The 22719-nt window shown below is 45.2% G+C and overlaps 1 protein-coding gene across 1 annotated transcript in view; it reads left to right on the forward strand.

The window, feature by feature from the left end:
• The window catches only part of IGF2BP1 (insulin like growth factor 2 mRNA binding protein 1), a 59416-nt gene extending 38778 nt beyond the window's left edge, over nt 1-20638 (forward strand). The window contains exons 8-15 of the mRNA XM_003414656.4: nt 1125-1247; nt 2153-2288; nt 3747-3869; nt 4287-4406; nt 5784-5858; nt 6635-6766; nt 7002-7115; nt 14525-20638. Of these exons, the coding sequence (XP_003414704.1) occupies nt 1125-1247; nt 2153-2288; nt 3747-3869; nt 4287-4406; nt 5784-5858; nt 6635-6766; nt 7002-7115; nt 14525-14617 (916 nt within the window). The 3' untranslated portion in view covers nt 14618-20638. The remainder of the gene's footprint in view (nt 1-1124; nt 1248-2152; nt 2289-3746; nt 3870-4286; nt 4407-5783; nt 5859-6634; nt 6767-7001; nt 7116-14524) is intronic.
• Nucleotides 20639-22719: the final 2081 nt, after the last annotated feature.

Raw genomic sequence — 22719 nt, forward strand, 5'->3', positions numbered from 1 at the left:
TGGATTGTTTTAAAGTTTTCCTTATTGTGAAACAAAGTTGTGAGGAATCTACCCACACACACATGTTCCGACCCTATAGGACAGAGTAGAACTGGCCCATATTTTTACAGCCATATTGTCTTATCATCTTATTTTTACAGCCTTATTGTCTTTTTACAGCCTTATTGGGGTATAATTGACAAGCCATAAACTACACACATTTTTAAAATATAACGTTTGATTTTTTTAAGAGTTTATTTTATTTGTGTTGTTCTTGTTGAGAATATTCACAGCAGAACATACAGCAACTCAGCGATTTCTGCGTGTACAATTCAGTGGCATTGATTACATTCTTCAAGTTGTGCAGCCATCCTCGCCCACCTTTTCCAAATTATTTCTCCCCCGTTAACATAAACTTCCCCCTAAGTTTCATATCTAATCTTTCTAGTTTCTCTTGTCAATCTGATCTCATATAATTAGTTCTTAAAACAGCACAGTGCTCAGGGAAGACGTTCTTTACTAAACTAAATTATTATTCGATTTAAAGAAGTTTTCAGGGGATATTTTTGGTTTAAGGTTTAAAAATTACCTTAGGGCAATAGTTGGAAGGTTCACCCAGCCTCTGTGGCTCCAGGAAGCCTGGATTCCATGCAAATTTGAAGTTCTGTTCTGCATTTCCCCCTTTTGATCAGGATTCTTCTATAGAATCTTTCATCAATATGTTCAGTAATGGTAGCTGGGCACCTGATACCTTTTATACGTATATAACTGTGAAAATACCATGATTAAGATAATGATTAAGACTCATTACTCCCACAGCATGGTGAACATAATTATTGTCACTGAATTGTACATGTAAAAATATTGCAATGGCAAATGTTACATATATTTTTACCATGATAAAAAAAAATTATTACCTTCAAAAGTTCCCTTATTTCCCTTTGTCGGCTAATCCACTGTTCCTTTCCCACCGCACTATTCCTAAGCAACCACTCATTTGATTTTTGTAATCTTTTTAACACTTTCTTTTGTCCTGTGGCTTATCCTGAAAACCCCAAGTCTGGGATGGCATGACGGTTGGTCTCAGTGTTGCCCTAACACTTAAGAAGTTCTTATCTCTCTGCTTCTTGTCCTGTCTTTTTAAGGGCTGATGAGGTTCCCCTGAAGATCTTGGCCCATAATAACTTTGTGGGGCGTCTCATTGGCAAGGAAGGGCGTAACCTGAAGAAGGTGGAGCAGGACACAGAGACGAAAATCACTATCTCCTCGTAAGGCTTTCTCTGTTTCCATGCATACAAGTGGGATGCGTGCAGACCCATAGGGCTGGGGTTGGCAGCATTCCATTATTGAGCCTTAACACTTGCCCCCTTAAATTGAATGTACTTTCTGTCTATTGAAGAGAATAATCAAAGAAGTTGGCAAATCAAAGAAAAATATACATTTTTCTTACGTATATAGAAGGGCTGGAGCTGGCCCACCACCATTGCCTTGTGTGTGTCGGGGGGGTAGTTGTGAGGGTGCTGCCTGTTGTTGGAATTCTGAGTTCTCTTCCCTCCCCATTTTATAGTTTCTTCTCTTTCTCTGTATCTCAAGGAAAGAGCTTGTAGGAAAGAGCTGGGACTCGGGGGTTTCAGGCCTCTCTGCCACGATAAGAAGCAGATCTTTGAGAATCATAAAAAAGGACATGAGAATGTGGTCCTTTGCTGAGAAGAGTGTATGCCTTCATCTATGTGGTGGGCTGCCTCTCCGGGAATAATGGAAATTAAGGGAGTGAGTTAGCCCCTTTGCAAGAACTGTGTCTCTTCATTTCATCAGAGACTTATCCGTGGGGAAAGTAACTGCTGTGGTCCAAAATGGTGGGGAAAATGGGTTACCTGGAGCCACTGGGGAAACTTCGTCCTGAGCCTCCTTCCTGCTTGACCAGTGATGAAAACCTGTCTGTGAGGGGGTTCATTGAAAATTAAGGGTTTTCGGTTGGGTAGTCTTATCTCCCTCCACCTTACCCCCTGCCCCCAGTAACAAACTGGGAACCCAAAGGCCAGAGACAAGAGAGCTATTTGCCAGAAGGTAAACAGCCCCCAAATTGAGTTGTGCCATGGTAGGTTCTTGTCCTCAGCCCAGGCTTAGTCCTGGCTGTCAGGGGAAGACTGACTGCTCTTCTCTGCCTGCCCAGGTTGCAGGACCTCACCCTATATAACCCTGAGAGGACTATCACTGTGAAGGGGGCCATTGAGAACTGCTGCAGGGCCGAGCAGGAAATCATGAAGAAAGTTCGAGAGGCCTATGAAAATGATGTGGCTGCCATGAGTGTAAGTGTTGTGTGGTACTGAGGAGATGGCACCTCTACTCAAACTTCCCTGAATCTCAGGGCTTTGGGTTTTCCTTCAGTTTGAAGGCTGAGGGCTGAAGGCTTCCATTTCCACAGACAAGTGGAAGTGGGTGGGCAATGTGACGGACGTGCATGCTGTGTGTGCTATGTAGCCTTGGGGAACATGCTGGACACAGTTGATTCTCATTATTCACAGATTCTGTATTTACAAATTGGCTTACTTACTGAAATTTATTTGTAAACTCAAATACATGTGTTGCTTTCATGGGCATTCACAGGCATGCAGAGAATGGCAAAAAATTTGAGTTGCTTGACGCATATGCTCTTAGCTAAGGTTTAACAAGGCGACATGGTGCCTTCATGTTTCAGCTTGCATACTGTAAACAAGTGTCCTTTTTGCACTCGTCTAGTGCTACATTTTTCACATTTTTGTGCTTCTCTTTGGTGATTTCATCATAGTGCTGAAGTGCTGTCTAGTTTTCCTAAGCTCGAGAAGTGCATCATGTGCCCTACAGAGAGAATGCAAGCGTTAGACTAGCTGCGTTCAGGCATGAATGGCTTTGGACGTGAGTTCAATGCTAATGAATCAACGATACATATTAAATAAGAAATACAGATAAAACAAGATAATGGGTCGATTGGTTGACAAAAATGTTGTGATGAGAGTCTTGCAGGAACCTAACTGTGTTTCCCTTAGGAGTGATGGTTCATTATCTCCTAATTCAGTGTTCGCTGTGACTCTATAGAACAGAGCTACTGTGAATAATGAGAGTCAACTGTACTTTTGGACCTCAATTCATCAGAAACAGGCTTTTAAATTTTATTTAAGGAATAGGCTTTCTTCATCTGAGCGTCACAGATTCTTGTGATGAGAGCGAGGGGCCAAGCTTGGGCGTCTGAGGCCTGCGTTGTTCCTATAATTATGTGTAAAGTTTGTGCTTCTGTGTTTTTTAATGGGGAGAAGGGTCTGTAAGTTTTAAAGGCAGGGAGAAGTGGGGTCCACAACCAAAAAAGTTAAGAACCACTGAGTCCCAGAAGTCAAATGGGGATCTGTCCCTGCCTCTTCTTCCAACCACAAGAATGTTACGATACAGGGTTATGATTCTATCGTTGTCTCTATCAAAGTCGAGTAAACAGTCAGAGACGAAGGATTTCTAAGGGTACAAAACTGTGATTGGCTGTTCTGGTTGGAGTTATTCATTCTTAGCCCAGTGAGAATACCTCATCACTTAGTACTTCACACGGTAAGTGTGCATGTGAGTGTTTGTGTGACAACCACAAAGTCAGGTAGGTTTTTATGCAAAACACGTAGTTGTCCTGCTTTTGGCCCACTCTCCCTGAGGGTGCTTGCCCTCCTGGTTCAGCCAGGGCCACATGCCAACGAGGGATGGCCAGGCTCTGTCAGGTGAGCTGACCTGTTCCTCCTCTTTTTCCTCAGCTGCAGTCTCACCTGATCCCTGGCCTGAACCTGGCTGCTGTGGGCCTTTTCCCAGCCTCATCCAGTGCGGTCCCACCACCGCCCAGCAGCGTCACTGGTGCCGCCCCCTATAGCTCCTTTATGGTAGGTGGAAAGTCTTATTACAGGGGACGCCTAGGCCCATCTATGGTCTGTCTTAATGTGTCCAACTCCCTGTGGGAGTCTGATGCATGGCAAGTTTGCAGGGACAGGGAAGGGGAGGCCTGAGGAGTCACCCCTCCCCTGCATTGCTCCTAGCCACTGGCACTGACTCTTCAGAATGCCAACCCTGGGAAGGGCGGGGGGCAGCCCAGGGTGCTGGCCTGGATGCTGGCGGCACTCTTACCTTACTCTTTCTTTCCCCTTGCCCTTGCCTGGCTTCTTTCCTTTAGCCCTGTCCTTTGCCAGTCCCTGCACCCCTTTCTCTTTGAGAGTACAAGGCAGGGGAGTGGGGACTCCCAGGTTCTGCCCAGGCTTGGCTCTGCCCACAGGGCCCCTTGGTAACACATCCTGTCTTGGCAGCAGGCTCCAGAGCAGGAGATGGTGCAGGTGTTCATTCCTGCCCAGGCGGTAGGCGCCATCATTGGGAAGAAGGGCCAGCACATCAAACAGCTCTCCCGGTTTGCCAGCGCCTCCATCAAGGTGATCTGCCCTGTGGGCCTCAGTTCCTGGGATGGGAGAATGCTATGTTTCTATCATCCTTATATTTGTTCTCACAATCCCCACATTCTTTTGAGAATTCCAGGAGGATTTTTGTGTATCATGTTAGGTACCTCTCCCCTTGTACAGCCGTAGTCCCCTTTACTCTTGACCTTGCCTGCTCTTTGGTGGAGTGACTTCAGTGCTCTGGGTCATGTGTTTTCAGGCTAGGAATGAGGAAGTGATGTGGCTTAGAAAGAGAATATAGGTTCTGCCACACACCAACTTGGGTTTGAATCCCAGCCCCACCCTCTCACGCACCCCTCCCGGCCATAAGCTGTGTAATCAGAGCCTCAGTTTCCTTGTCAATACAATGGTTGTCATAATGTTGGGAAATAATGCAGCTAAAGTCCCAAAGTCCCCGGCTCAGTCAGTGCCTGGAACACAGGAGTTGCTCAGTAAGTGTTAGTTGTCTTTTTTATCTTCCTTGGCTGAGGTCCAGGGGAGAGAGAAGGGAGAATCTGGCATAGTGAGACAGAGCAGAGGAACTGTTAAATTCACAAACCTTTGTCCATTTGTTTTCGTGGCCTTAAAAGCTTTGGGCAAAAGCACTGATTTTTCTTCATTGAAGGTACAGTCTCCGCCCCTCTCCCAGTTGGCCATCTTATTTGTGTCCTTGCCTCTCCGCAGGACTCCATCGAAATCCCCTCCCCCCAAAAGAGTGAGAGGGATGGGGATGGGGAGTCCTTCCTCACCGACCTCCTGTGCTCTTATAACAGTTTCCGTATGCAGAGGTGTCTTAGTTATCTAGTGCCGCTGTGGCAGTAAATACCACAGGTGGGTGGTTTTAACAAACGTAAATTCACTTTGTCACAGTTTAGGAGGCTAGAACCCCCAATTCAGGGTGCTGGCTCTAGGGGAAAGCTCTCCCTGTCTCTCTCTTGGCTCTGAGGGAAGGTCCTTGTTTTTTCAGCATCCTTCCTGGTTTCTTAGAGATCTCCATGTGGCTTGGCATCAGTCTTCCCCCATCTGTGCTTCTCTAGCTTGCTCATTTAATCTCTTCTATATCTCAGAAGAGACTAACTCTAAGATACACCCTACATTATTCCTGTCTCATTAACATAACAAAGAACCCATTGCCAAATGGATTATAACCACAGACATAGAGGCTAGGATTTACAACACATATTTTTGGTGGACACAATTCAGTCCATAACAAGGGGCAGTGACCTTGGGATTCAGGGTCTATGGTTCTTCCTTCCCCTGGTCCTCAGAAATGGGTAGTGGAAGTGGGGGCGATGGTAGGGAGCCTAGAGGAGGTGGAGATGAGTGGGGTCTTCCTGTAGAGGGTACCTATTTGACCAGCTGTTTGCTTTGTAGATTGCCCCTCCTGAAACTCCTGACTCCAAAGTTCGAATGGTCATCATCACTGGACCCCCAGAGGCCCAATTCAAGGTTTCGATTTTATTGTTTTCTAAGCTGGGTACTTGAGGGTGGGGACTTCAGGGTGGGAGTGTCTGAAAAAGGTTGGGACAACTTCCCATTACTGTCAAATCCATGTCACATCATTAAGCTTTCCTTGCAGGATACAGGGCCGTTGCATACAGTGCCATAAGGCTGCTTTCACATTGGCATCAAACTTGGTTTCTGTTGACTTCTACTTCTCTCTTAACTTCCTGAAGCTCAACAGGAACGTGGGAAAGAAGGAAGTCTGAGGGCTTCTGCCTTTACTCCTCCTTAGTTACTAATGAAGGCCTTTCATGCCAAATCCCCTCATCTTCATTACGTCCCTACTGCATCTTTAGTTCCTCCTGGTCAGACAGCCAAAGAGCTAATAGCTTAACTCAACCTAGGTGAGGATAGAGAAACAGGGCAGCTCTCCAGGCTGTTGTGCAATGTCAGGCCTGTCCTCTGAGTGACTTGATTATTTCTCATTCAGCACTTGAATTCTTGTCATTGCCATGCTCAAATAAACGCAAACATCCCCGACCCCAAAGGACTTACTCATAATTGTCCTTTGGCAAATAATCGGTTACTTATAACTTGTAATACTCTCTATCCTGCTGACTCTTGCCTGTCACCTAGCTTAGATGGTTAATCCACCTAGAGTGGGGTGGCCTAGGAGCCAGAACAGGGTTGGGCGGAGCTTGAGAGCTGTGCTTCACATCGATCGTCTTCCCCTTTTGTCAGTATAGATGGCTATCTGATTAACAATCACTTTGTCTTCCTAGGCTCAGGGAAGAATCTATGGCAAACTCAAGGAAGAGAACTTCTTTGGTCCGAAGGAAGAAGTAAAATTGGAGACCCACATCCGTGTGCCCGCATCAGCAGCTGGCCGGGTCATTGGCAAAGGTGGCAAAACGGTGAGCCATGAGGCTCTGAGCCTCAGTCTCCAAACCCAACAGCTCTGCCCTGGCCTTTTGCCCCTTGTCTTGATCAACCTCAGGATTCCCCAGTTTATACCTTTACTTGATTTTATTCCCCAAGCTCCTGACTCCTCCAGTTTCTACCCACTGAGTCACCTGCCCTGTGCCCCTCCTTCCAGCCCCACTCATGCTTTCTCGATGGCACCCTGAGCTCCTCTCTGCTCCCTGTCAGGTGAACGAGTTGCAGAATTTGACAGCAGCTGAGGTGGTGGTGCCAAGAGACCAGACTCCTGATGAGAATGACCAGGTTATTGTCAAGATCATCGGGCATTTCTATGCCAGCCAGGTATGTATGGTGCTCCCCCATCTTGGGAGGACCACAGAAGCCCAGGGAGCAGAGATGCCAGAGATTGACCTTCATGACCTTGACAAGTCCCTTGGCCTCAACTTCATCTGCCTGCCTCTGGGCTGGATCATTCCCCTCTTCCAAGTGTAAGGCTGTGGTGCGAAGATGTTTTATGCCCTCTTAAGACTTTTTGGGAAAGTGATTTGACAACTTTCATATGTATTACGTATATATATGTATATATGTATGTGTGTACATGTATATATACATGCACGTGTGTGTATATATGTATGTATGTATCTAAATGTGTACGTGGAAACCTGCTGGTGTAGTGGTTAAGAACTATGGCTGCTAACCAAAAGGTCAGCAGTTCGATTCCACTAGCTCTCCTTGGAAACTCTATGGGGCAGTCCTCCTCAGTTGTACAGGGTTGCTATGAGTCAGCATCAACTGATGGTTTGGTTTTTTAGTTATCTATAGTATATGTTACTCATTATATATCAGAAGCCTTTCCTGTTGTCTAACTTTAGTCCTTCCGTAACTCCTTTTGTACTGGATAAAAAAGGAAATTGAATTCTTCTGGTATGATCTATCACTCAGTCTTGTTCATGGAGTAATCATAATAACTGTAGTAATAATACCCTGGGTTGCATTTTTCAAAGTACCGTCCCTATGTAAAGCATCAAGCATGGGGTGGGTAGAGTAATTGATTCCATGTCCTTTCCCCATTCTAGTCCAACTTTGTCTAAAATCAAGAAACCAAACACTCCATTTGTGGGAAAGAGCCATTCTGGTAACTTTCTATGAAGTGAGTCCCATTTTGTAGTTGATTTGCCCTATAAAACTATTCTAGAAAAGAAAATTGTAAGAAGAGTAAAAATACTGATCCTTTGATATTTCATCCATTTGCACAATGAATCTTATTCATGTCACCAGTTTGTTAACCCATATCCAGGCGTCCTACTCTCTTTCTTGGGGATATTTATATGGGTAGTAGATTTGTGATGTGCTTCCTGATTTATGACCTTTTGACAACACATAATATACTTCTGCCTTGAAACTCCATGAGTTCCACTTTAGGTTCAGTAACATTCGTATGTCAACTTACTAATTTTTAAATTTTGTCAAGGTTTAAGTTCTTGTGGTGCAATGGATCCTTTTTACATGGCCCTTCTAGCCGTGGTCTTGTGACTCCCACCAAAGGATTGGGTGGCACTATGCAAATAAGATGCTTGTGGCCCACCAAAGGGATTAGACGGCTTGCTAATAATGCAAATAAGAGGAGTGGGACCATGTAGATAAGGTCTGTGGAACCTTAATGAGGTGATTGGTCAGTTTTGCCATTCCACTGGTCTTAGAAAAGACCCAATCCCAGAGCAGGGGGGAACCTCAATACCAGTTGGTTTCAGAAGTGGGTTTCAGACTCAGAAGCATGGGACTATGTTAGAGAAAGAACAAAGGGGCCCAGAGGCACTCAGCTTTCTCTGTCCACGCCATCTCGCAACCCTATAGGACAGAGTAGAACTGCCCCATAGAGTTTCCAAGGAGCACCTGGTGGATTTGAACTGCTGACCTTTTGGTTAGCAGCCCTAGCACTCAACCGCTTAACCACTGCGCCACCCGGGTTTTCTAATTGCACCTGCAGGGGTGAAAAGCCACATCTGGAGCGGCTTGGGGCAGAAGCCAGGCCAATTAAACAAGATGATTGATAGGAGGCCAAGGTCTTCTGGTTCCACCCAGCCAGAGGCACAAGACTATATGCATGTGAATGGGTAGATAGTCAAAGAGTGGAGAAGATTAGATGAAACTGGAATGTTCTAAAAGAGGTTATATGTTTATTTGAATGTACTGTGGTTATTGTTTCTCCTACCTAGTGTTGTAAAACAGACCTACATGTATGATGCAGATCAATATTTGGTGTTACAGAGAGAGTGTGTAACTCTGTCTTCAGTCAGTACTTGACTGAATATGCTAAAAGGAACTAGAACTTGCCCAAAAAAACACAGACTGTTGACTTCAGTGTACTAGCTCTGTGTATAGAGTGTTGGGGGGTTAGGTCAAAAACCTGAGCCCCACTGAGACAGAAAAGTTGCATTTGAAAAGACAGGCAGACCTACCAGAATTGCTGAGACAGCAGGAGATTTGCATATGAAAGAAGAACTACAGGGGAAAAAAATGACTTTTGCTTTTTGAACTTGAGAAGACTTTGCTGTTGTCTGCTGTAGAGGCAGGAAAAGTCAGTGCCCCTCAGAAGAGCCCCTTTCCAGGACTAGAAGTTAAAGGGAGCCAGAGAGTAGACAGCTTGGTATCCTCATTTGTGTTCCACTTGATGAGTGGAAGTAGGGGAGGTACAGCAATAAAGTGATGGGCTGGGTTTGGACATGTTCCATTGGTACCTGTTGAAGTAGCCCATGAGGGCTAGAGATGAGAGACAGAGAGAGAGAAGGGGCTGGCTGCTCTGAAGTACTGGGAGGTGTGTGTGAACTGCTAAGCCTATGATGGGTACCCATTGTGACCTAGCTTGGAAGTCTGGGGGTGAGCTAATGAAAACTATTGAATGAAGAAAAGGTATTTGACACGGTGAACTGGCGTAGATTGTTGCAATTCGTTGGCTTGCTCTGGACTGGACTTTGCTTGTGGATGTAGATGCGCAAAATTCCAACCAGAACAGAAGATTCTTCAGGTCAAGGAACATGCTCGTAGTCTCCTTAAAGTACTGGTTTGATGTTGTTGTTAGGTGCCGTTGAGTCAGTTCCGACTCATAGCAACCCTGTGCACAACAGAACGAAACACTGCACCATCCTTAAAATCGTTGTTTTGCTTGAGCTCATTGTTGCAGCCACTGTGTCAATCCACCTCGTTGAGGGTCTTCCTCTTTTCTGCTGACCCTGTACTCTGCCAAGCATGGTGTCCTTCTCCAGGGACTAATCCCTCCTGGCAACATGTCCAAAGTACATAAGACGCAGCCTCGTCATCCTTGCCTCTAAGGAGCATTCTGGCCGCACTTCTTCCAAGTCAGATTTGTTCGTTCTCTTGGCAGTCCATGGTATATTCAATATTCTTTGCCAACACCACAATTCAAAGACGTCAACTCTTCTTTGGTCTTCCTTATTCATTGTGCAGCTTTCACATGCATATGATGCAATTGAAAATACCATGGCTTGGGTCAGGCGCACCTTAGTCTTCAGGGTGACATCTTTGTCCTTCAACACTTTGAAGAGGTCCTTTGCAGCAGATTTGCCCAATGCAATGCATCTTTTGATTTCTTGACTGCTGCTTCCATGGTTGTTGATTGTGGATCCCAGTAAAATGAAATCCTTGACAACTTCAGTCTTTTCTCTGTTTATCGTGATGTTGCTCACTGGTCCAGTTGTGAGGATTTTTGTTTTCTCTATGTTGAGGTGTAATCCATACTGAAGGCTGTGGTCTTTGAGTGCTTCAAGTCCTCTTCACTTTCAGCAAGCAAGGTTGTGTTATCTGCATAACAGAGGTTGTTAATGAGTCTTCCTCCAATCCCGATGCCCCGTTCTTCTTAATATAGTCCAGCTTCTCATATTATTTGTTCAGCATACAGATTAAATAGGTATGGTGAAAGAATACAACCCTGATGCACACCTTTCCTGACTTTAAACCAATCAGTATCCCTTGTTCTGTCTGAACAACTGCCTCTTGAGCTATGTAAAGGTTCTTCATGAGCACAATTAAGTGTTCTGGAATTCCCATTCTTCCCAGTGTTATCCATAGTTTGTTATGATCCACACAGTCGAATGCCTTTGCATAGTCAGACACAGGTAAACATCCCTCTGGTATTCTCTGCTTTCAGCCAGGATCCATCTGACATCAGCAATGATATCCCTGGTTCCACGTCCTCTTCTGAAACTGGCCTGAATTTCTGGCAGTTCCCTGTCGATATACTTACATCGCTGCAGCCATGTTTGGATGATCTTCAGCAGAATTTTGCTTGTGTGTGATATTAATGATATTGTTGTATAATTTCCACATTCGGCTGGATCACCTTTCTTGGGAATAGGCATAAATATGGATCTCTTCCAGTCAGATGGCCAGGACGCTGTCTTCCATATTTCCTGGCATAGACAAGTGAGCACCTCCAGCACTGCATCTGTTTGTTGAAACATCTCAATTGATATTCCATCAATTCCTGGAGCCTTGTTTTTCGCCAATGCTATCAGAGCAGCTTAGACTTCTTCCTTCAGTACCATTGGTTCCTGATCATATGCCACCTCTTGAAATGGTTGAATATCGACTAATTCTTTTTGGTATAATGACTCGGTGTATTCCTTCCATCTTCTTTTGATGCTTTCTGCATCGTTTAATATTTTCCCAGTGGAATCCTTCACTATGCAACTTGAGGCTTGAATTTTTTCTTCAGTTCTTTCAGCTTGAGAAATGCCGAGCATGTTCCTCCCTTGTGGTTTTCCATCTCCAGCTCTTTGCACATGTCATTATAGCACTCACTTTGTCTTCTCAAGAGGCCCTTTGAAATCTTCTGTTCAATTCTTTTATTTCATCAGTTCTTCTTTTGCTTTAGCTGCTCAATGCTCAAGAGCAAGTTTTAGAGTCTCCTCTGACATCCTTCTTGGTCTTTTCTTTGTTTCCTGTCTTTTCAGTGACCTCTTGCTTTCTTCATGGATGATGTCCTTCCACAACTCGTCTGGTTTTTGGTCACTAGTGTTCAATGCATCAAATCTGTTCTTGAGATGGTCTCTAAATTCAGGTGGGACATAACTCAAGGTCGTATTTTGGCTCTCGTGGACTTGCTGTGATTTTCTTCAGTTTCAGCTTTAACTTGCTTATGAGCAATTGATGGTCTGTTCCACAGTCGGCCCCTGGCCTTGTTCTAACTGAGGATATTGAGCTTTTCCAACGTCCATTTCCACAGATGTAGTCAATTTGATTTCTGTGTGTTGCATCTGGCGAGGTCCACGTGTATAGTCGCCGTTTATGTTGGTGAAGAAAGGTATTTGCAATGAAGAAATCATTGGTCTTGCAAAATTCTACCATTCTATCTCTGACATTGTTTCTATCACCAAGGCCGTATTTTCCAACTACTGATCCTTCTTCTTGGTTTCCAACTTTTGCATTCCAATCGCCAGTAATTATCAATGCATCTTGATTGCATGTTCAATCAATTGCAGACTGCAGTAGCTGATAAAAATCTTCTATTTCTTCATCTTTGGCCCTAGTGGTTGGCGCATAAATTTGAATAATAGTTGTATTAACTGGTCCTCCTTGTAGGCATATGAATATTATCCTATCACTGATAGCGTTGTACTTCAGGATAGATCTCGAAACGTTCTTTTTGACAATGAATGCAACACCATTCCTCTTTGAGCTGTCATTTCCAGCATAGTAGACTATATGATTGTCCAATTCAAAATGGCCAATACCAGTCTATTTCAGCTCACTAATGCCTAGGATATCAATGTTTGATAGGGATGGTTTGGTAGGGATGGGCAATTTAAACTTTGTCTATCTAAAATGGGGGGTGGAGGAAATAAAGGCATGAAGTGGCTGGCTTACACACTTTCGTGAGTGTGCTTACATTAAATGAGGGGGAGGAGGGAGGATCCCCACTGAATAGATTTCTCTTTTCCTGATGAGCCTGGGGGAAGAGAGGGTAGGGGAAGATGCTGATAGGATTATATGATTCAGTTGTGAGTGTTGATTGTTAACAGGGTTAATTGTGATTGTAAAAACTGTAATTGTAGAAGCAGTTGACTGAAAGAGTGGACTAAGGGGGAGGGCACAGCTTGACTGGAGTACAGTGGCCTAAACTAAAGTCCTTTAAAGATTTTGCTATGCTGATACCTCCTGAGGCTCAGAGCAAGGGAATAATCATCCCTCAGTTAAATTTTATCAGAGGCCAGGAAAGGTGAAGCTGAGATGACTTTTGAAGAAGCTGACCAGATGGACACCTGCAGCAGACCTGAATGGCTGGTATCTGAGTAACCTCACCCTGAAGACTCTTTGCCCTACTGAAGGTCTAATTGTTAATGATTGTTTTGGACTGGTAAAATGATTGGAGGGGGATGTTATCCTCCAAGTACGAAAGAACCATGATTAGAAAAGGCCAGATTTGGTGTGCAATGTGATGAATCTCTTTTCTCTGGCCTTTCTAGCCATCGTCTTGTAACTCCCACCAAATGTTTGGGTGGGACTATGCACATAAGGTGCTTGTTGGCTACCGAGGGGATTGAAAAACTTGCTAGTAATGCAAATAAGGTGCATAGCACCCTTGTGGGAGTGGAACCATGCAAATAAGCTATATGGAACTGTAACGAGGGGATTGGTCAGTTTTGCCATCCCAGTTAGGCTTAAAAGAGAGCCAATCCCAGAGTGTGGGCGGGTGGGGCTTGTCACCACCAAAAAAGAACTAGGGACAGAGTGCATCTTTTGAACTGGGGTCCCTGTGCTGAGAAACTCCTAGACCCAGGAGACTGAGAATTGTAACACCAGAGATAGCATATGACGGCAAGAAGTGGTGGCAAGTGTGGCAGAGGACTAGCAGCAGCAGAACCAGGAGACTGACAGGAAGCGGTGCATTGGGCTCCCTGGCCCATAGAGCGAGAAAGCTGAGCACCCTCAGGAAGGAGGCTCGCTGGCCAAGTGGATGCCTCCAGACACTTCTCGACAAAGTTGAGCTCACTGACTGATGGAACAGAGCAAAAGAGCTGAGCGCCTTCAGCTGAGGCTTACTGGCAGAGTGGGGTGTCTCTGGGCCCTTATCAGTGGAGCTAAAGAGCTTCGTAACACTTGCCTGAGCTGGGCAGAGGCCGGGCCAGCCCAAGAGATCCTAGCATTGAGAGTCTGAGGGCCAGGAAGAGGCCTGCCTGTGGGCATGGTTAAGAAACTGTCCTGAGCAGAGAACTGTGTCCTGAGCCAATCCTGATCCTGAGTTGTAACCTCTTACTTTCCCTAAAAATCCCCATATTCATGAGTATTGTCTGTGAGTTCTGTGTGGCCATTGCAACAAATTATCAGACCCAGCAGAGGAAGTGGAGAGTGCTGTGAGAGGGCTGGGTGGTGTCAAAATTGGTACAAGGGTTGGAAAGGGGAAGTATGTATCATAGGCTTCAGCCTTGGGTTGTTGATCTTGATTATCTTTCCCCCTTGTGAGGTTAGAGGAGGTCAGATGCCCCTGCCACACCAATTTTACAGTTCAGATGAATGGATTTATACTACTATTTCTCCTCCACCCTGCTTCCGGTATTTGCTGTATTATCAAGTTCGTGCTCAGGGTCTCCCTAACCTCCAGTCTCCTCCATACCTCTCTGCTGAGTCCCATGTGCTGCCTTTGGATTCCGATGGCCTTGCTCCCCATATAAGTATGTCTACTTGCCTATGGAGGTCCTCACTCCCTCCCTCCCTCTTTCTTGATTATTGTGCAGATGGCTCAGCGGAAGATCCGAGACATCCTGGCTCAAGTTAAGCAGCAGCACCAGAAGGGACAGAGTAACCAGGCCCAGGTACGGAGGAAGTGACCAGCCATTTCCCATCCCAGCAAATCCAGGACAACAAATGGAAGTCGAGAGTGCACGTTCAATGTAGGCCTGAGAATGAGTGGGAATCAGGGATATGGAAGCCCGACTGTAGATCAGGTTTGCCCACTTGGCTTGAGAAAGATGTTCCAGTGAGGAACCCTGATCTTGACTCCAAACACCCAGCCAGTTGACCTAACACTGCCTACCTTTCAGGGTGTCACCACTGAAATTCTATCTCAGGGTGCTTTTAAACGTGGATTAGGTGAGTTCTCCAGGCCCCACTGAGAGGATAGGTCAGACCCCACTGGGAAATGAAATAAAATTTCCTTCAGTCTTTTAAAAGATACAAAGGATGGTTTGCTTCTTGCCCCTAAAGTCTTTCTGCTCTTCTCCTTTTACTTGGTTTGTATGATTAAAATACTTCCGTTCTCATGTCCTGACACGCCCTTCTCTATGCTCATACTAATTGCTTTATCTTTACTGCTAATGGGAAAAATGGGAACTGTTGCATTACTTTGCTTATAATACAGACTTAAAGGGAGAGGAGGTGCCAGTGGCAATAGTTCAATCCCAGTCTTTTCCTGTCCAACCAAGGGACAGCAAGGAATAAAGAATGGGAGAAAAAGATGATTAAAATATATAGTAATCCACGTTTAAAAGGAGTGCCCTTGTGGCTGATCTGTTCTAAATCACTGTCCTGAAAAATTGGCACAATTAAATTTCCCTCACTCTGTTGGAGTCCTCTCCACCCCAAGGTCCCTGCCCCACTCACTTTCCTCTCACCATATGGGTCGCATATCATGTCCAGGTTCACATGGGTGGTACCAAATGTGCAATGGGGTGGGGCTGATGATTGTCTCTGATTCCCATTATTCTCAGGCGGATTTTATATTTTTTTAAAGTCTATTTTAATGATTGGATACGAGCACTGGGAAGGGGATGCTAATTCCCCTTGATAAAGTCTCAGTTCCATGGAGGACTTGAGTGGCCCCAAAAGCTGCCATGGTGCCCTCAGCCCAGCCCATGTGCTCCCATTAGGGCTGGTTCCCAGAGGCAGGGGTTGCGGGGCACTCCCCCCCACGGCACTGTTCCCTTGGTGGTGGCGGGACTTGGAACCCAACCCTGAGCTCCCGAGAAAGCTAAAGTCCATCATCTGGCAAATATTTTGAATATTCAGTAATTTGGAGAGTGCTTGCTTCTCTGTTTTTATCCTAGAGGCATATTTAACAGATGGCTTCTGCCTCCAGAAAGCATTGTTGGCATGATGAAATGTGTGCCTGAAAAACAAAATTCAAAATACCAGCAACTTTATGCGTGAAGGGGTTAATGAGCTTAATTTATTAATTTACTAGGTTCAGTAAGATCCCATGTGAAGTTTAGCCCTGTGGAGGACAAGAGCCATAAGTTAAATGAGGTTAGGCCTGCCCTCCTAATATACTGATTTTCGGTGAATGTTAGCCAAGTGATGCATTTTAGCTACCCTGGAAAATGCTATCAAGTGTGCTGGGAAGGGAGGAAGACCTCTGCATGTGGAGAAGCCCATGCATGGAGTTCCCTTCCTCCTGACATTGCAACAACAACAGTAACAACAGGAAAACCATGACGTGTGGGCGGAGTCAGGCAATGCTGTGCGTGAAGTAAACTACCTCAAGGTATGAAGTTACCTCAGCAATTATTTTCCTTTTTGTCCCCCCCCTTTTTTTTTAATTTTTTGATCTTTTTTTTTTTTCTTTGCGGCTTGCTGATATTTTATATAAAAGAGAAAAACAAAGCAAAAGAGAAGCTGATAGTCTTGAATATTTTATTTTTTTAATGAAAAGAAAAAATGAGAAAGTTATGTTTCATAATTTCTTACAACATGAGCCAGTAACCCTTTAGGAACTCTATGGAGAAGAGTTCCAGTGGGAAAGGTAGCAGGGACTGGCACCCTGGGAAAGACTGGGGCTGAGAAAGAAGGCCTAGAGGGGCAGGGCTGCCTTGCCAGGCTCTGACCTCTGGCTTCTAGAGCCCCAAACTGCTGGCCCCTGCTGGAAAATCCTACTTGATAGGATTAGAAGGCCTAGCAGAGCTGCGGGGCCCCCAAGGGCAAAACAACAGTGCCCAACAATAGGCCCTTAACCTTCTTCCCTCTCTCCCGCTTTGGTTAAAGGACATCCCAGCCAGTCTTTCCCACCAGAGGTGCTGTCGAGATATTTTAAAAATATTGCCTCCGTTTTATCGAGGAGAGAAATAATAACTAAAAATATACCCTTAAAAAAATCTATATTTCTCTGTCCAAAAATATGGGAGCCAAAATTCCATTCATGGAAGAAAGACAAGGCCACCCTCTCACTTTCCGAGAGGTCCATCTGGTTTGTCATTGGAATGCTTTTCATTTTTGCTTGTTTCACTTCAATCCCATCTTGCTGTTCTTCTTGGTTTATATCCATAGACCAGTGGGCAAACAGATAGACAACTGCCTCCCTCCCCCCATCTCCCTATCTTCTTTCAGTTGATCTGATTGATCCTAAAAGTGGATCAAATGTAGGGAATTCTTGATTTAGGGTGGTGGGTGGCAAGAGGGGGCAGGCTGTTACATCATGACCGAGGACAGGTTCCTGCCTCGTGCGTGGTCTAATTGCCTTCTCCCCATGCCATTCCTTTGTAGTGCCCAGAACGGTCTACCCCAAAGAAAGGAGGAAGCAGGAAAGCATTTAGGGATAATATCAGGCCAGTATAATTACGCTTCCCATCTGTTCTAACCTCAGAAAGGGTCTCCCAGTTACTTTCCATCTCTGGCTCTCTATGCTTTATCTCAGAATAAAGCAGAGAACAAACATTCAGACGTCGGCCGTTTAGTGATTTAAAGTGAAGTTCCAGCAGCAAGCATGCTTTGATAATCTGGTTCAAATGATCATCAGAAGAAAAAAAGAGAGAGAGAAATTCCCACAGTACCTGAAATGTGATTGTTGCAGTGTTCAGTTTCCTTGGGATCCTGCTCCCTTCACACCTTAAGCTCGCTTTATCCTTTGGCTGATCCCACTCCCAGAAGAGACCAGCTTTAAGGAAGCGTGGCACGGAACTATAAAACTTAATTGGATTAGGCAAGGCTTCACTCATCGTTTTTCTTTGCCCAGCAGGAAAATCGGGGAAGTTACACTACCAGGAAGCAAAAGGAGTATGATTTGGTGGTTAAGGTTTAGCAGGATGAAGGGCCTGTTTCTGTGGGTCCTCCTTTGACCCACAGGCAAGGTCTTGGGGCAACTCCTTGCCCTCCTGCACAGCACCTCCATTTCCTTAGTGAGATCACAAGCTGTAGCGAAAAGCACTTGGGAGATTTGAATGATATAATTTGAGAAAAGTGGCTTTGGAAAAAAAAAAAAACACTTCTGTACTCTTAAGATATGTATATATATATGTGCTACATACATATTTTTTAAGAAAGGACCATCTCTTTAGGATTTTTTTTTTTTCCTTTGAAACACATAAAAAACCAAAATGGTTTGATCACTAACTTGCTTTGAAGCTGCATCTGCCAGTTACACCTAATGGCTTTAATCCCCTTGAGGGTCTGTTTGCCTTTTTTGGTTTGGGTTGTGGACTCAGCTCCTGTCAAGGGGTCTGGGTAGGAGATAGCCATTTTTAGGGACAGGGAGTTTTATCACCCTTCTGCTCTTTCCTCCCCTCCTCCCAGTCTTTAGGAATCTTTTTTTTTTCCCTAAGCTCTCCGCTTCCAGGGGCAGTTGGGAGCTATTCTCTTATTTATGCCTCACGATTGGCAGAAAAGACCCCATGTAAAACCCAGAGAACACTGGAGGAAAATACTCCAGTTGATTCTATGTGTCCGTTTTCCTCTGTGCCAAAGACAGACAGACAGAGGCTGAGAGAGGCCGTTTCTGATATCAAAGCAATAGCCATCTTTCAACATGTACCTGGGCTGCCTGAGAGGGGAGGGCTCCTGGAAGCAGAGCAAGCTAAAGACAAGTCCCTTTCCTTCTGAGTCTCCTGAGGGACTTGGGAGGGATACTTGCCAAGGGGTAGGGAGCTAAGAAAGGGGTCCTGGTTGCACTTTGGGGAAAGAGGGGAAGTTTGGGGCTCCACATAGTCAAGCTCCTCCTTGTGGGATTGCCCTCAATCCCCCGCCCCCACTGTAGAGATAGCACCGCAGGTTCCCTTCAGGCCTGGCAGACTGGCAGTGAGGAGGGGCATCAGTTAGCTCTCAAGGGTGCCTTCCCCTCCTCCCACCCCAGACATACCCTCTGCCAAATGGAGAAACAGCAGTGCTATATAACTACCTCACAGAGCCCCTGGGGAACCACTTGAGCCTTCCTGCTTCACAAAAGAAGCTGGCACCTCTAGACAACGCTTGCCTTCCATCTCTCATCCAGAGATGGGGGATCTCTTCCTTTTTTTCCCCTGAAGTGTTTATGAGGAGATCCTAGTGGCTTTGACATTCAAGCCATACAACTGGTTTGCCTGTTCGCTGAAAACTGGTAGAAGGAAAACAGCCCAGCCTGACACAGTACTTACAGGAAGATTGAAGAAAAATCCTCAGCAATGCCAGGGGACATAAAAGCCATTTTTCTTCCAAGTATCTCAATGATTTAGATGCAGAACATTTCTCTTGAATTCAGGCTTAGAGTAACACCAGCTAAAAAACTTCAGTGTCTTTCCTTCGGATACATCAGGCTTCTCTATGGGGTGCAGGGCAGGGAGGAGGCCTCATGACTGAAGGTGGTTGAGTGGGTGAGGGCAAGAGCCCTGACCCTGACCTGTGCACCTCACTGGGGCACAGTCTGATAATGCCATGACTGGCGCCTTAGGATGGTTGAATCTGGACTGACAAAAGAATTTTTTTTTCTTAAATGAAATAGCAGGAAGCTCCTTGGGAGCATGTGTTTTGAGTAACCACAGGTGATGGATACTACGAGTATAAATGGATTAACTACCTCAATCCTTACAGTAAGATCGGAGCCAAGGGCAGGGACTCAGGCATAAGGGTATGAATCCTATAGAATGAATCCCAGCCAGGAGAAGTGAGTTGAGGCTTGTGCCATGAAAGGTTTGTCCTTGGGGAACAGGCAGGCCTGCCAGGATTCCCCCACTCATACCGAATGGGTTGGGAGGGCTGGCCATCAAGTCTCCCCTTTTCTCCCTATCCTTGCCCTGGGGTCCCATTTTTCACTCCTTTCCCTCCAGCTTGTCCCTCTGTCACCTGCTATAGCTCTGTTGGACCAGATGGTGAGGAAAGGAATTGCCCCCTCCCTTCCACCAGAGGGGGCTAGTTGGAGTGAGAGCTGGGGCTTGGCCTCGAACTCACCACTTAGCCCCAAAGTCAGGAAGCCTGGGGAAGCCAGATCTAAGACCTCTTGAACAGGGTCTCTCTGAGATGCTCCACCTGCACAGCTCCCCCCCCCCCCCGCCTTCTTAGTCTTCAAGGGGACAGTGGGCTCTGGTAGGAGAAGAGGTGGTGCAGGACCCTTTGCCGTGAGAGTCCGGGACCTGGTCCTCTGGACCTGCTCAGGCTGTGTTTGTAGTCGGGAAGCTCCAGTGGGCCATCCCAGCCCCTCCCCACCTTCTAATGGACCTCCTCATAGAAGTCCCATTTCACTTTTGTTTTATCTACCTCTTAGCTAAACAATAGAGATAAATTAGGTAGTGGCAACTCCACTTGCTTAGGTTAGGGGGGAAAAAGATTTCTTTTTCCAAAGGAAAAAAAAATATTACCTTAAAAATACTTTCCAAAAAATAAAATAAAAAAACTAAACAAAAAAAAGGTAAAAAAATTAAAAAAAAAAAAGGGAGACATTTTCCAGTGACCACTGGATTATTTTAATTCCCCCAAGCTTTCCTCTTTTTCCCCCGTGAATAAGTTTCACTCTTTGGTGATTTTCTTCACTTGTTTAAGATAATGTGCTCTTCTAACAGGTACAGCTTTCACAGTCTGCCCCCTGGCCTGCCTCACCCCCCACCCTGTGTCTGCCAATGAGTCCTACCTGTGCTTCTCACCGTTCCTCCTTCCAGCCAGGTGACTTCAGTTCCCCCCACAAAGAACTAAGACTTTGTGTGTATTGGGCTAAGTCTTTACTCACCATTTCCCCCAGTGGGGTTTGGGGGGTCATTTGTAACCTTTCTGTGCAAAATTTATATAACTCACTGCTATGTAAAGGTGTTCAAAATGAATTTCAGCAGGTAATGAGTTCGCATAGTGAATAATATCCTCTGCCACCCCTGTGGTCCCCCTTTCTCTACAATCTTGATCCTGGTCCTAGGAACCCCAGAGTAAGCCAAAAGAGCACCCTCCCCTGAGATGAAGTGAATTGGTGTCTATTTACTCAGAGAACAGTTTTTTTTTTGTGAATGTGAATCAGGGTGAGGGCTGGAGGGGGGTACTCCTGCTTGTGATTGTTTTTTAAAAATAAGTGCTACCCTATTCTGTAATTGCGGCGACTTTGAATATTGTACTTTTCTGGAAATCTACCAGCCACCACCACCTGGATTTTGATTGTACCCTTCCTCCCACCGTTTCATCTGTTCTTTACTTTGTCCCTGGGAGGTGGGGCAACTGGTTCAGACTTTTGGAATTTATTCTTTTGATGGACGGTCGAGCACTCCAGTGTTCCTTTCCGTGAAGGTTGTTTCAATCACAAACCACTTTATTCTACTGTTTAAATTTCAGAATAAAAGGAAACATATTGAAAGCTGAGTGTGTCTGTGTCTCGGGGAGGGTTTTCTGGGTCTGGGAGCTGAGATGCTTGGATCTTCAGGGTTCGATTTCAGCGCAAGAGCCCTGGTTCCCATGGACCCAAGTCACTCAAGCACAAAGTAGATACTTTTCTTGCATTTACAGGACAGCAATACAGCAGTGGTTTTTAAATGGTGCCCTGCTCTTATTGTGCTTTGCGTATTGGGGGCAGGGGGTTAGGTGTTTGGAATAAGGCCTCTCCACCATTAAAAGGTCACAAAATCACTATTCAGAGCAATAGCTGCACCGGAGGTGATGAAGGTGTGTCAGTCTTCATGACACCTGCTCTAACCTGGTAGCTCTCCTTTTCTTCCTCCTTCCCACCCTCTTCCCCACTTCCTTTCTTTTTCTTTCCTACTTAACCCAATCTTGTTTGAAAAGTTTAAATGTGAATCTGAATGGCTTAAGGTCACTGGACTACACTTGGTGGTGAAATTAATTATACCTTCCCAAACCATTCGATCAGTGTTGGGAGCTGCCTTTCTAGTCGGTGGAAGCTTTGTATCTGAAGTGTATATTTCTTTGTTCCCTGCCTTGTTGCAGAAATACTTAGATGGCTAACAATGGGAATGGAACTCCATGGATGTCTATTTCTGATAATGGCCAATATTTATTGAGAGCTTACAATGCATTAAAGGCTTTATTTGATGGATTATTTATTTAATCCTCACAACAGTCCTGAAACAAATTTTTAATTATTCCCATTAATAGATGAAGGAACTGAGGATCAGAGAGGTTATGCTACCAAAGTTACATTGACCATTTTGTTCCAGAATCTGTACTGTTAACAATACAGCTAATGAAAATCTTTGCAAAACAAACAAAAAAAAACCTTCATGTTGAGAAAAGATTAAGACTCCGATTTCAGCCACAGAGTCCCCCCTCACCCAGCTTTATTCGGCTGAATAAAGATATAGCCAACAGCACAGGTGTTTGCACTTATATTGGAGGCAATGCAACAGTCCTTCGTGAGGAAGATCAACACCATTTCTAACCCTAATTCAGTCATCACGATGATGATTATAAAGGTTCTGGTCAGTGGGGAAGGAGAAGGTGGTCCCAAGACATAGCTTCTGGCACCTGGCTAGAAGAGTTCTGGGGTTAGGGACAGATGTATACCATGCATTTGCCCTCTGGCTCTCCACTCCTGTCCTCTCTGAATGCTCCCTTCCAAGCCTGTGATTCTGATCCAGATTTCCCAGTTTGCATTGCTGACCCCTCACCTCTTTGCACTTGAATCTGTTACTGAAGGTCTCCTCTGGTGAAGAATCTTCCTATGGCCCACTGTGGGACCTTCCCGCATCCCTTGCCCCACTGGTGAGTGTGATTTCCTCTGGGCCCCAGCTTCTGATGGCCACATTCCAGTTACAACCGAATC

The sequence above is a fragment of the Loxodonta africana genome, chromosome 18 (assembly GCF_030014295.1).
Source record: "Loxodonta africana isolate mLoxAfr1 chromosome 18, mLoxAfr1.hap2, whole genome shotgun sequence".
Taxonomy (NCBI): Eukaryota; Metazoa; Chordata; class Mammalia; order Proboscidea; family Elephantidae; genus Loxodonta; species Loxodonta africana.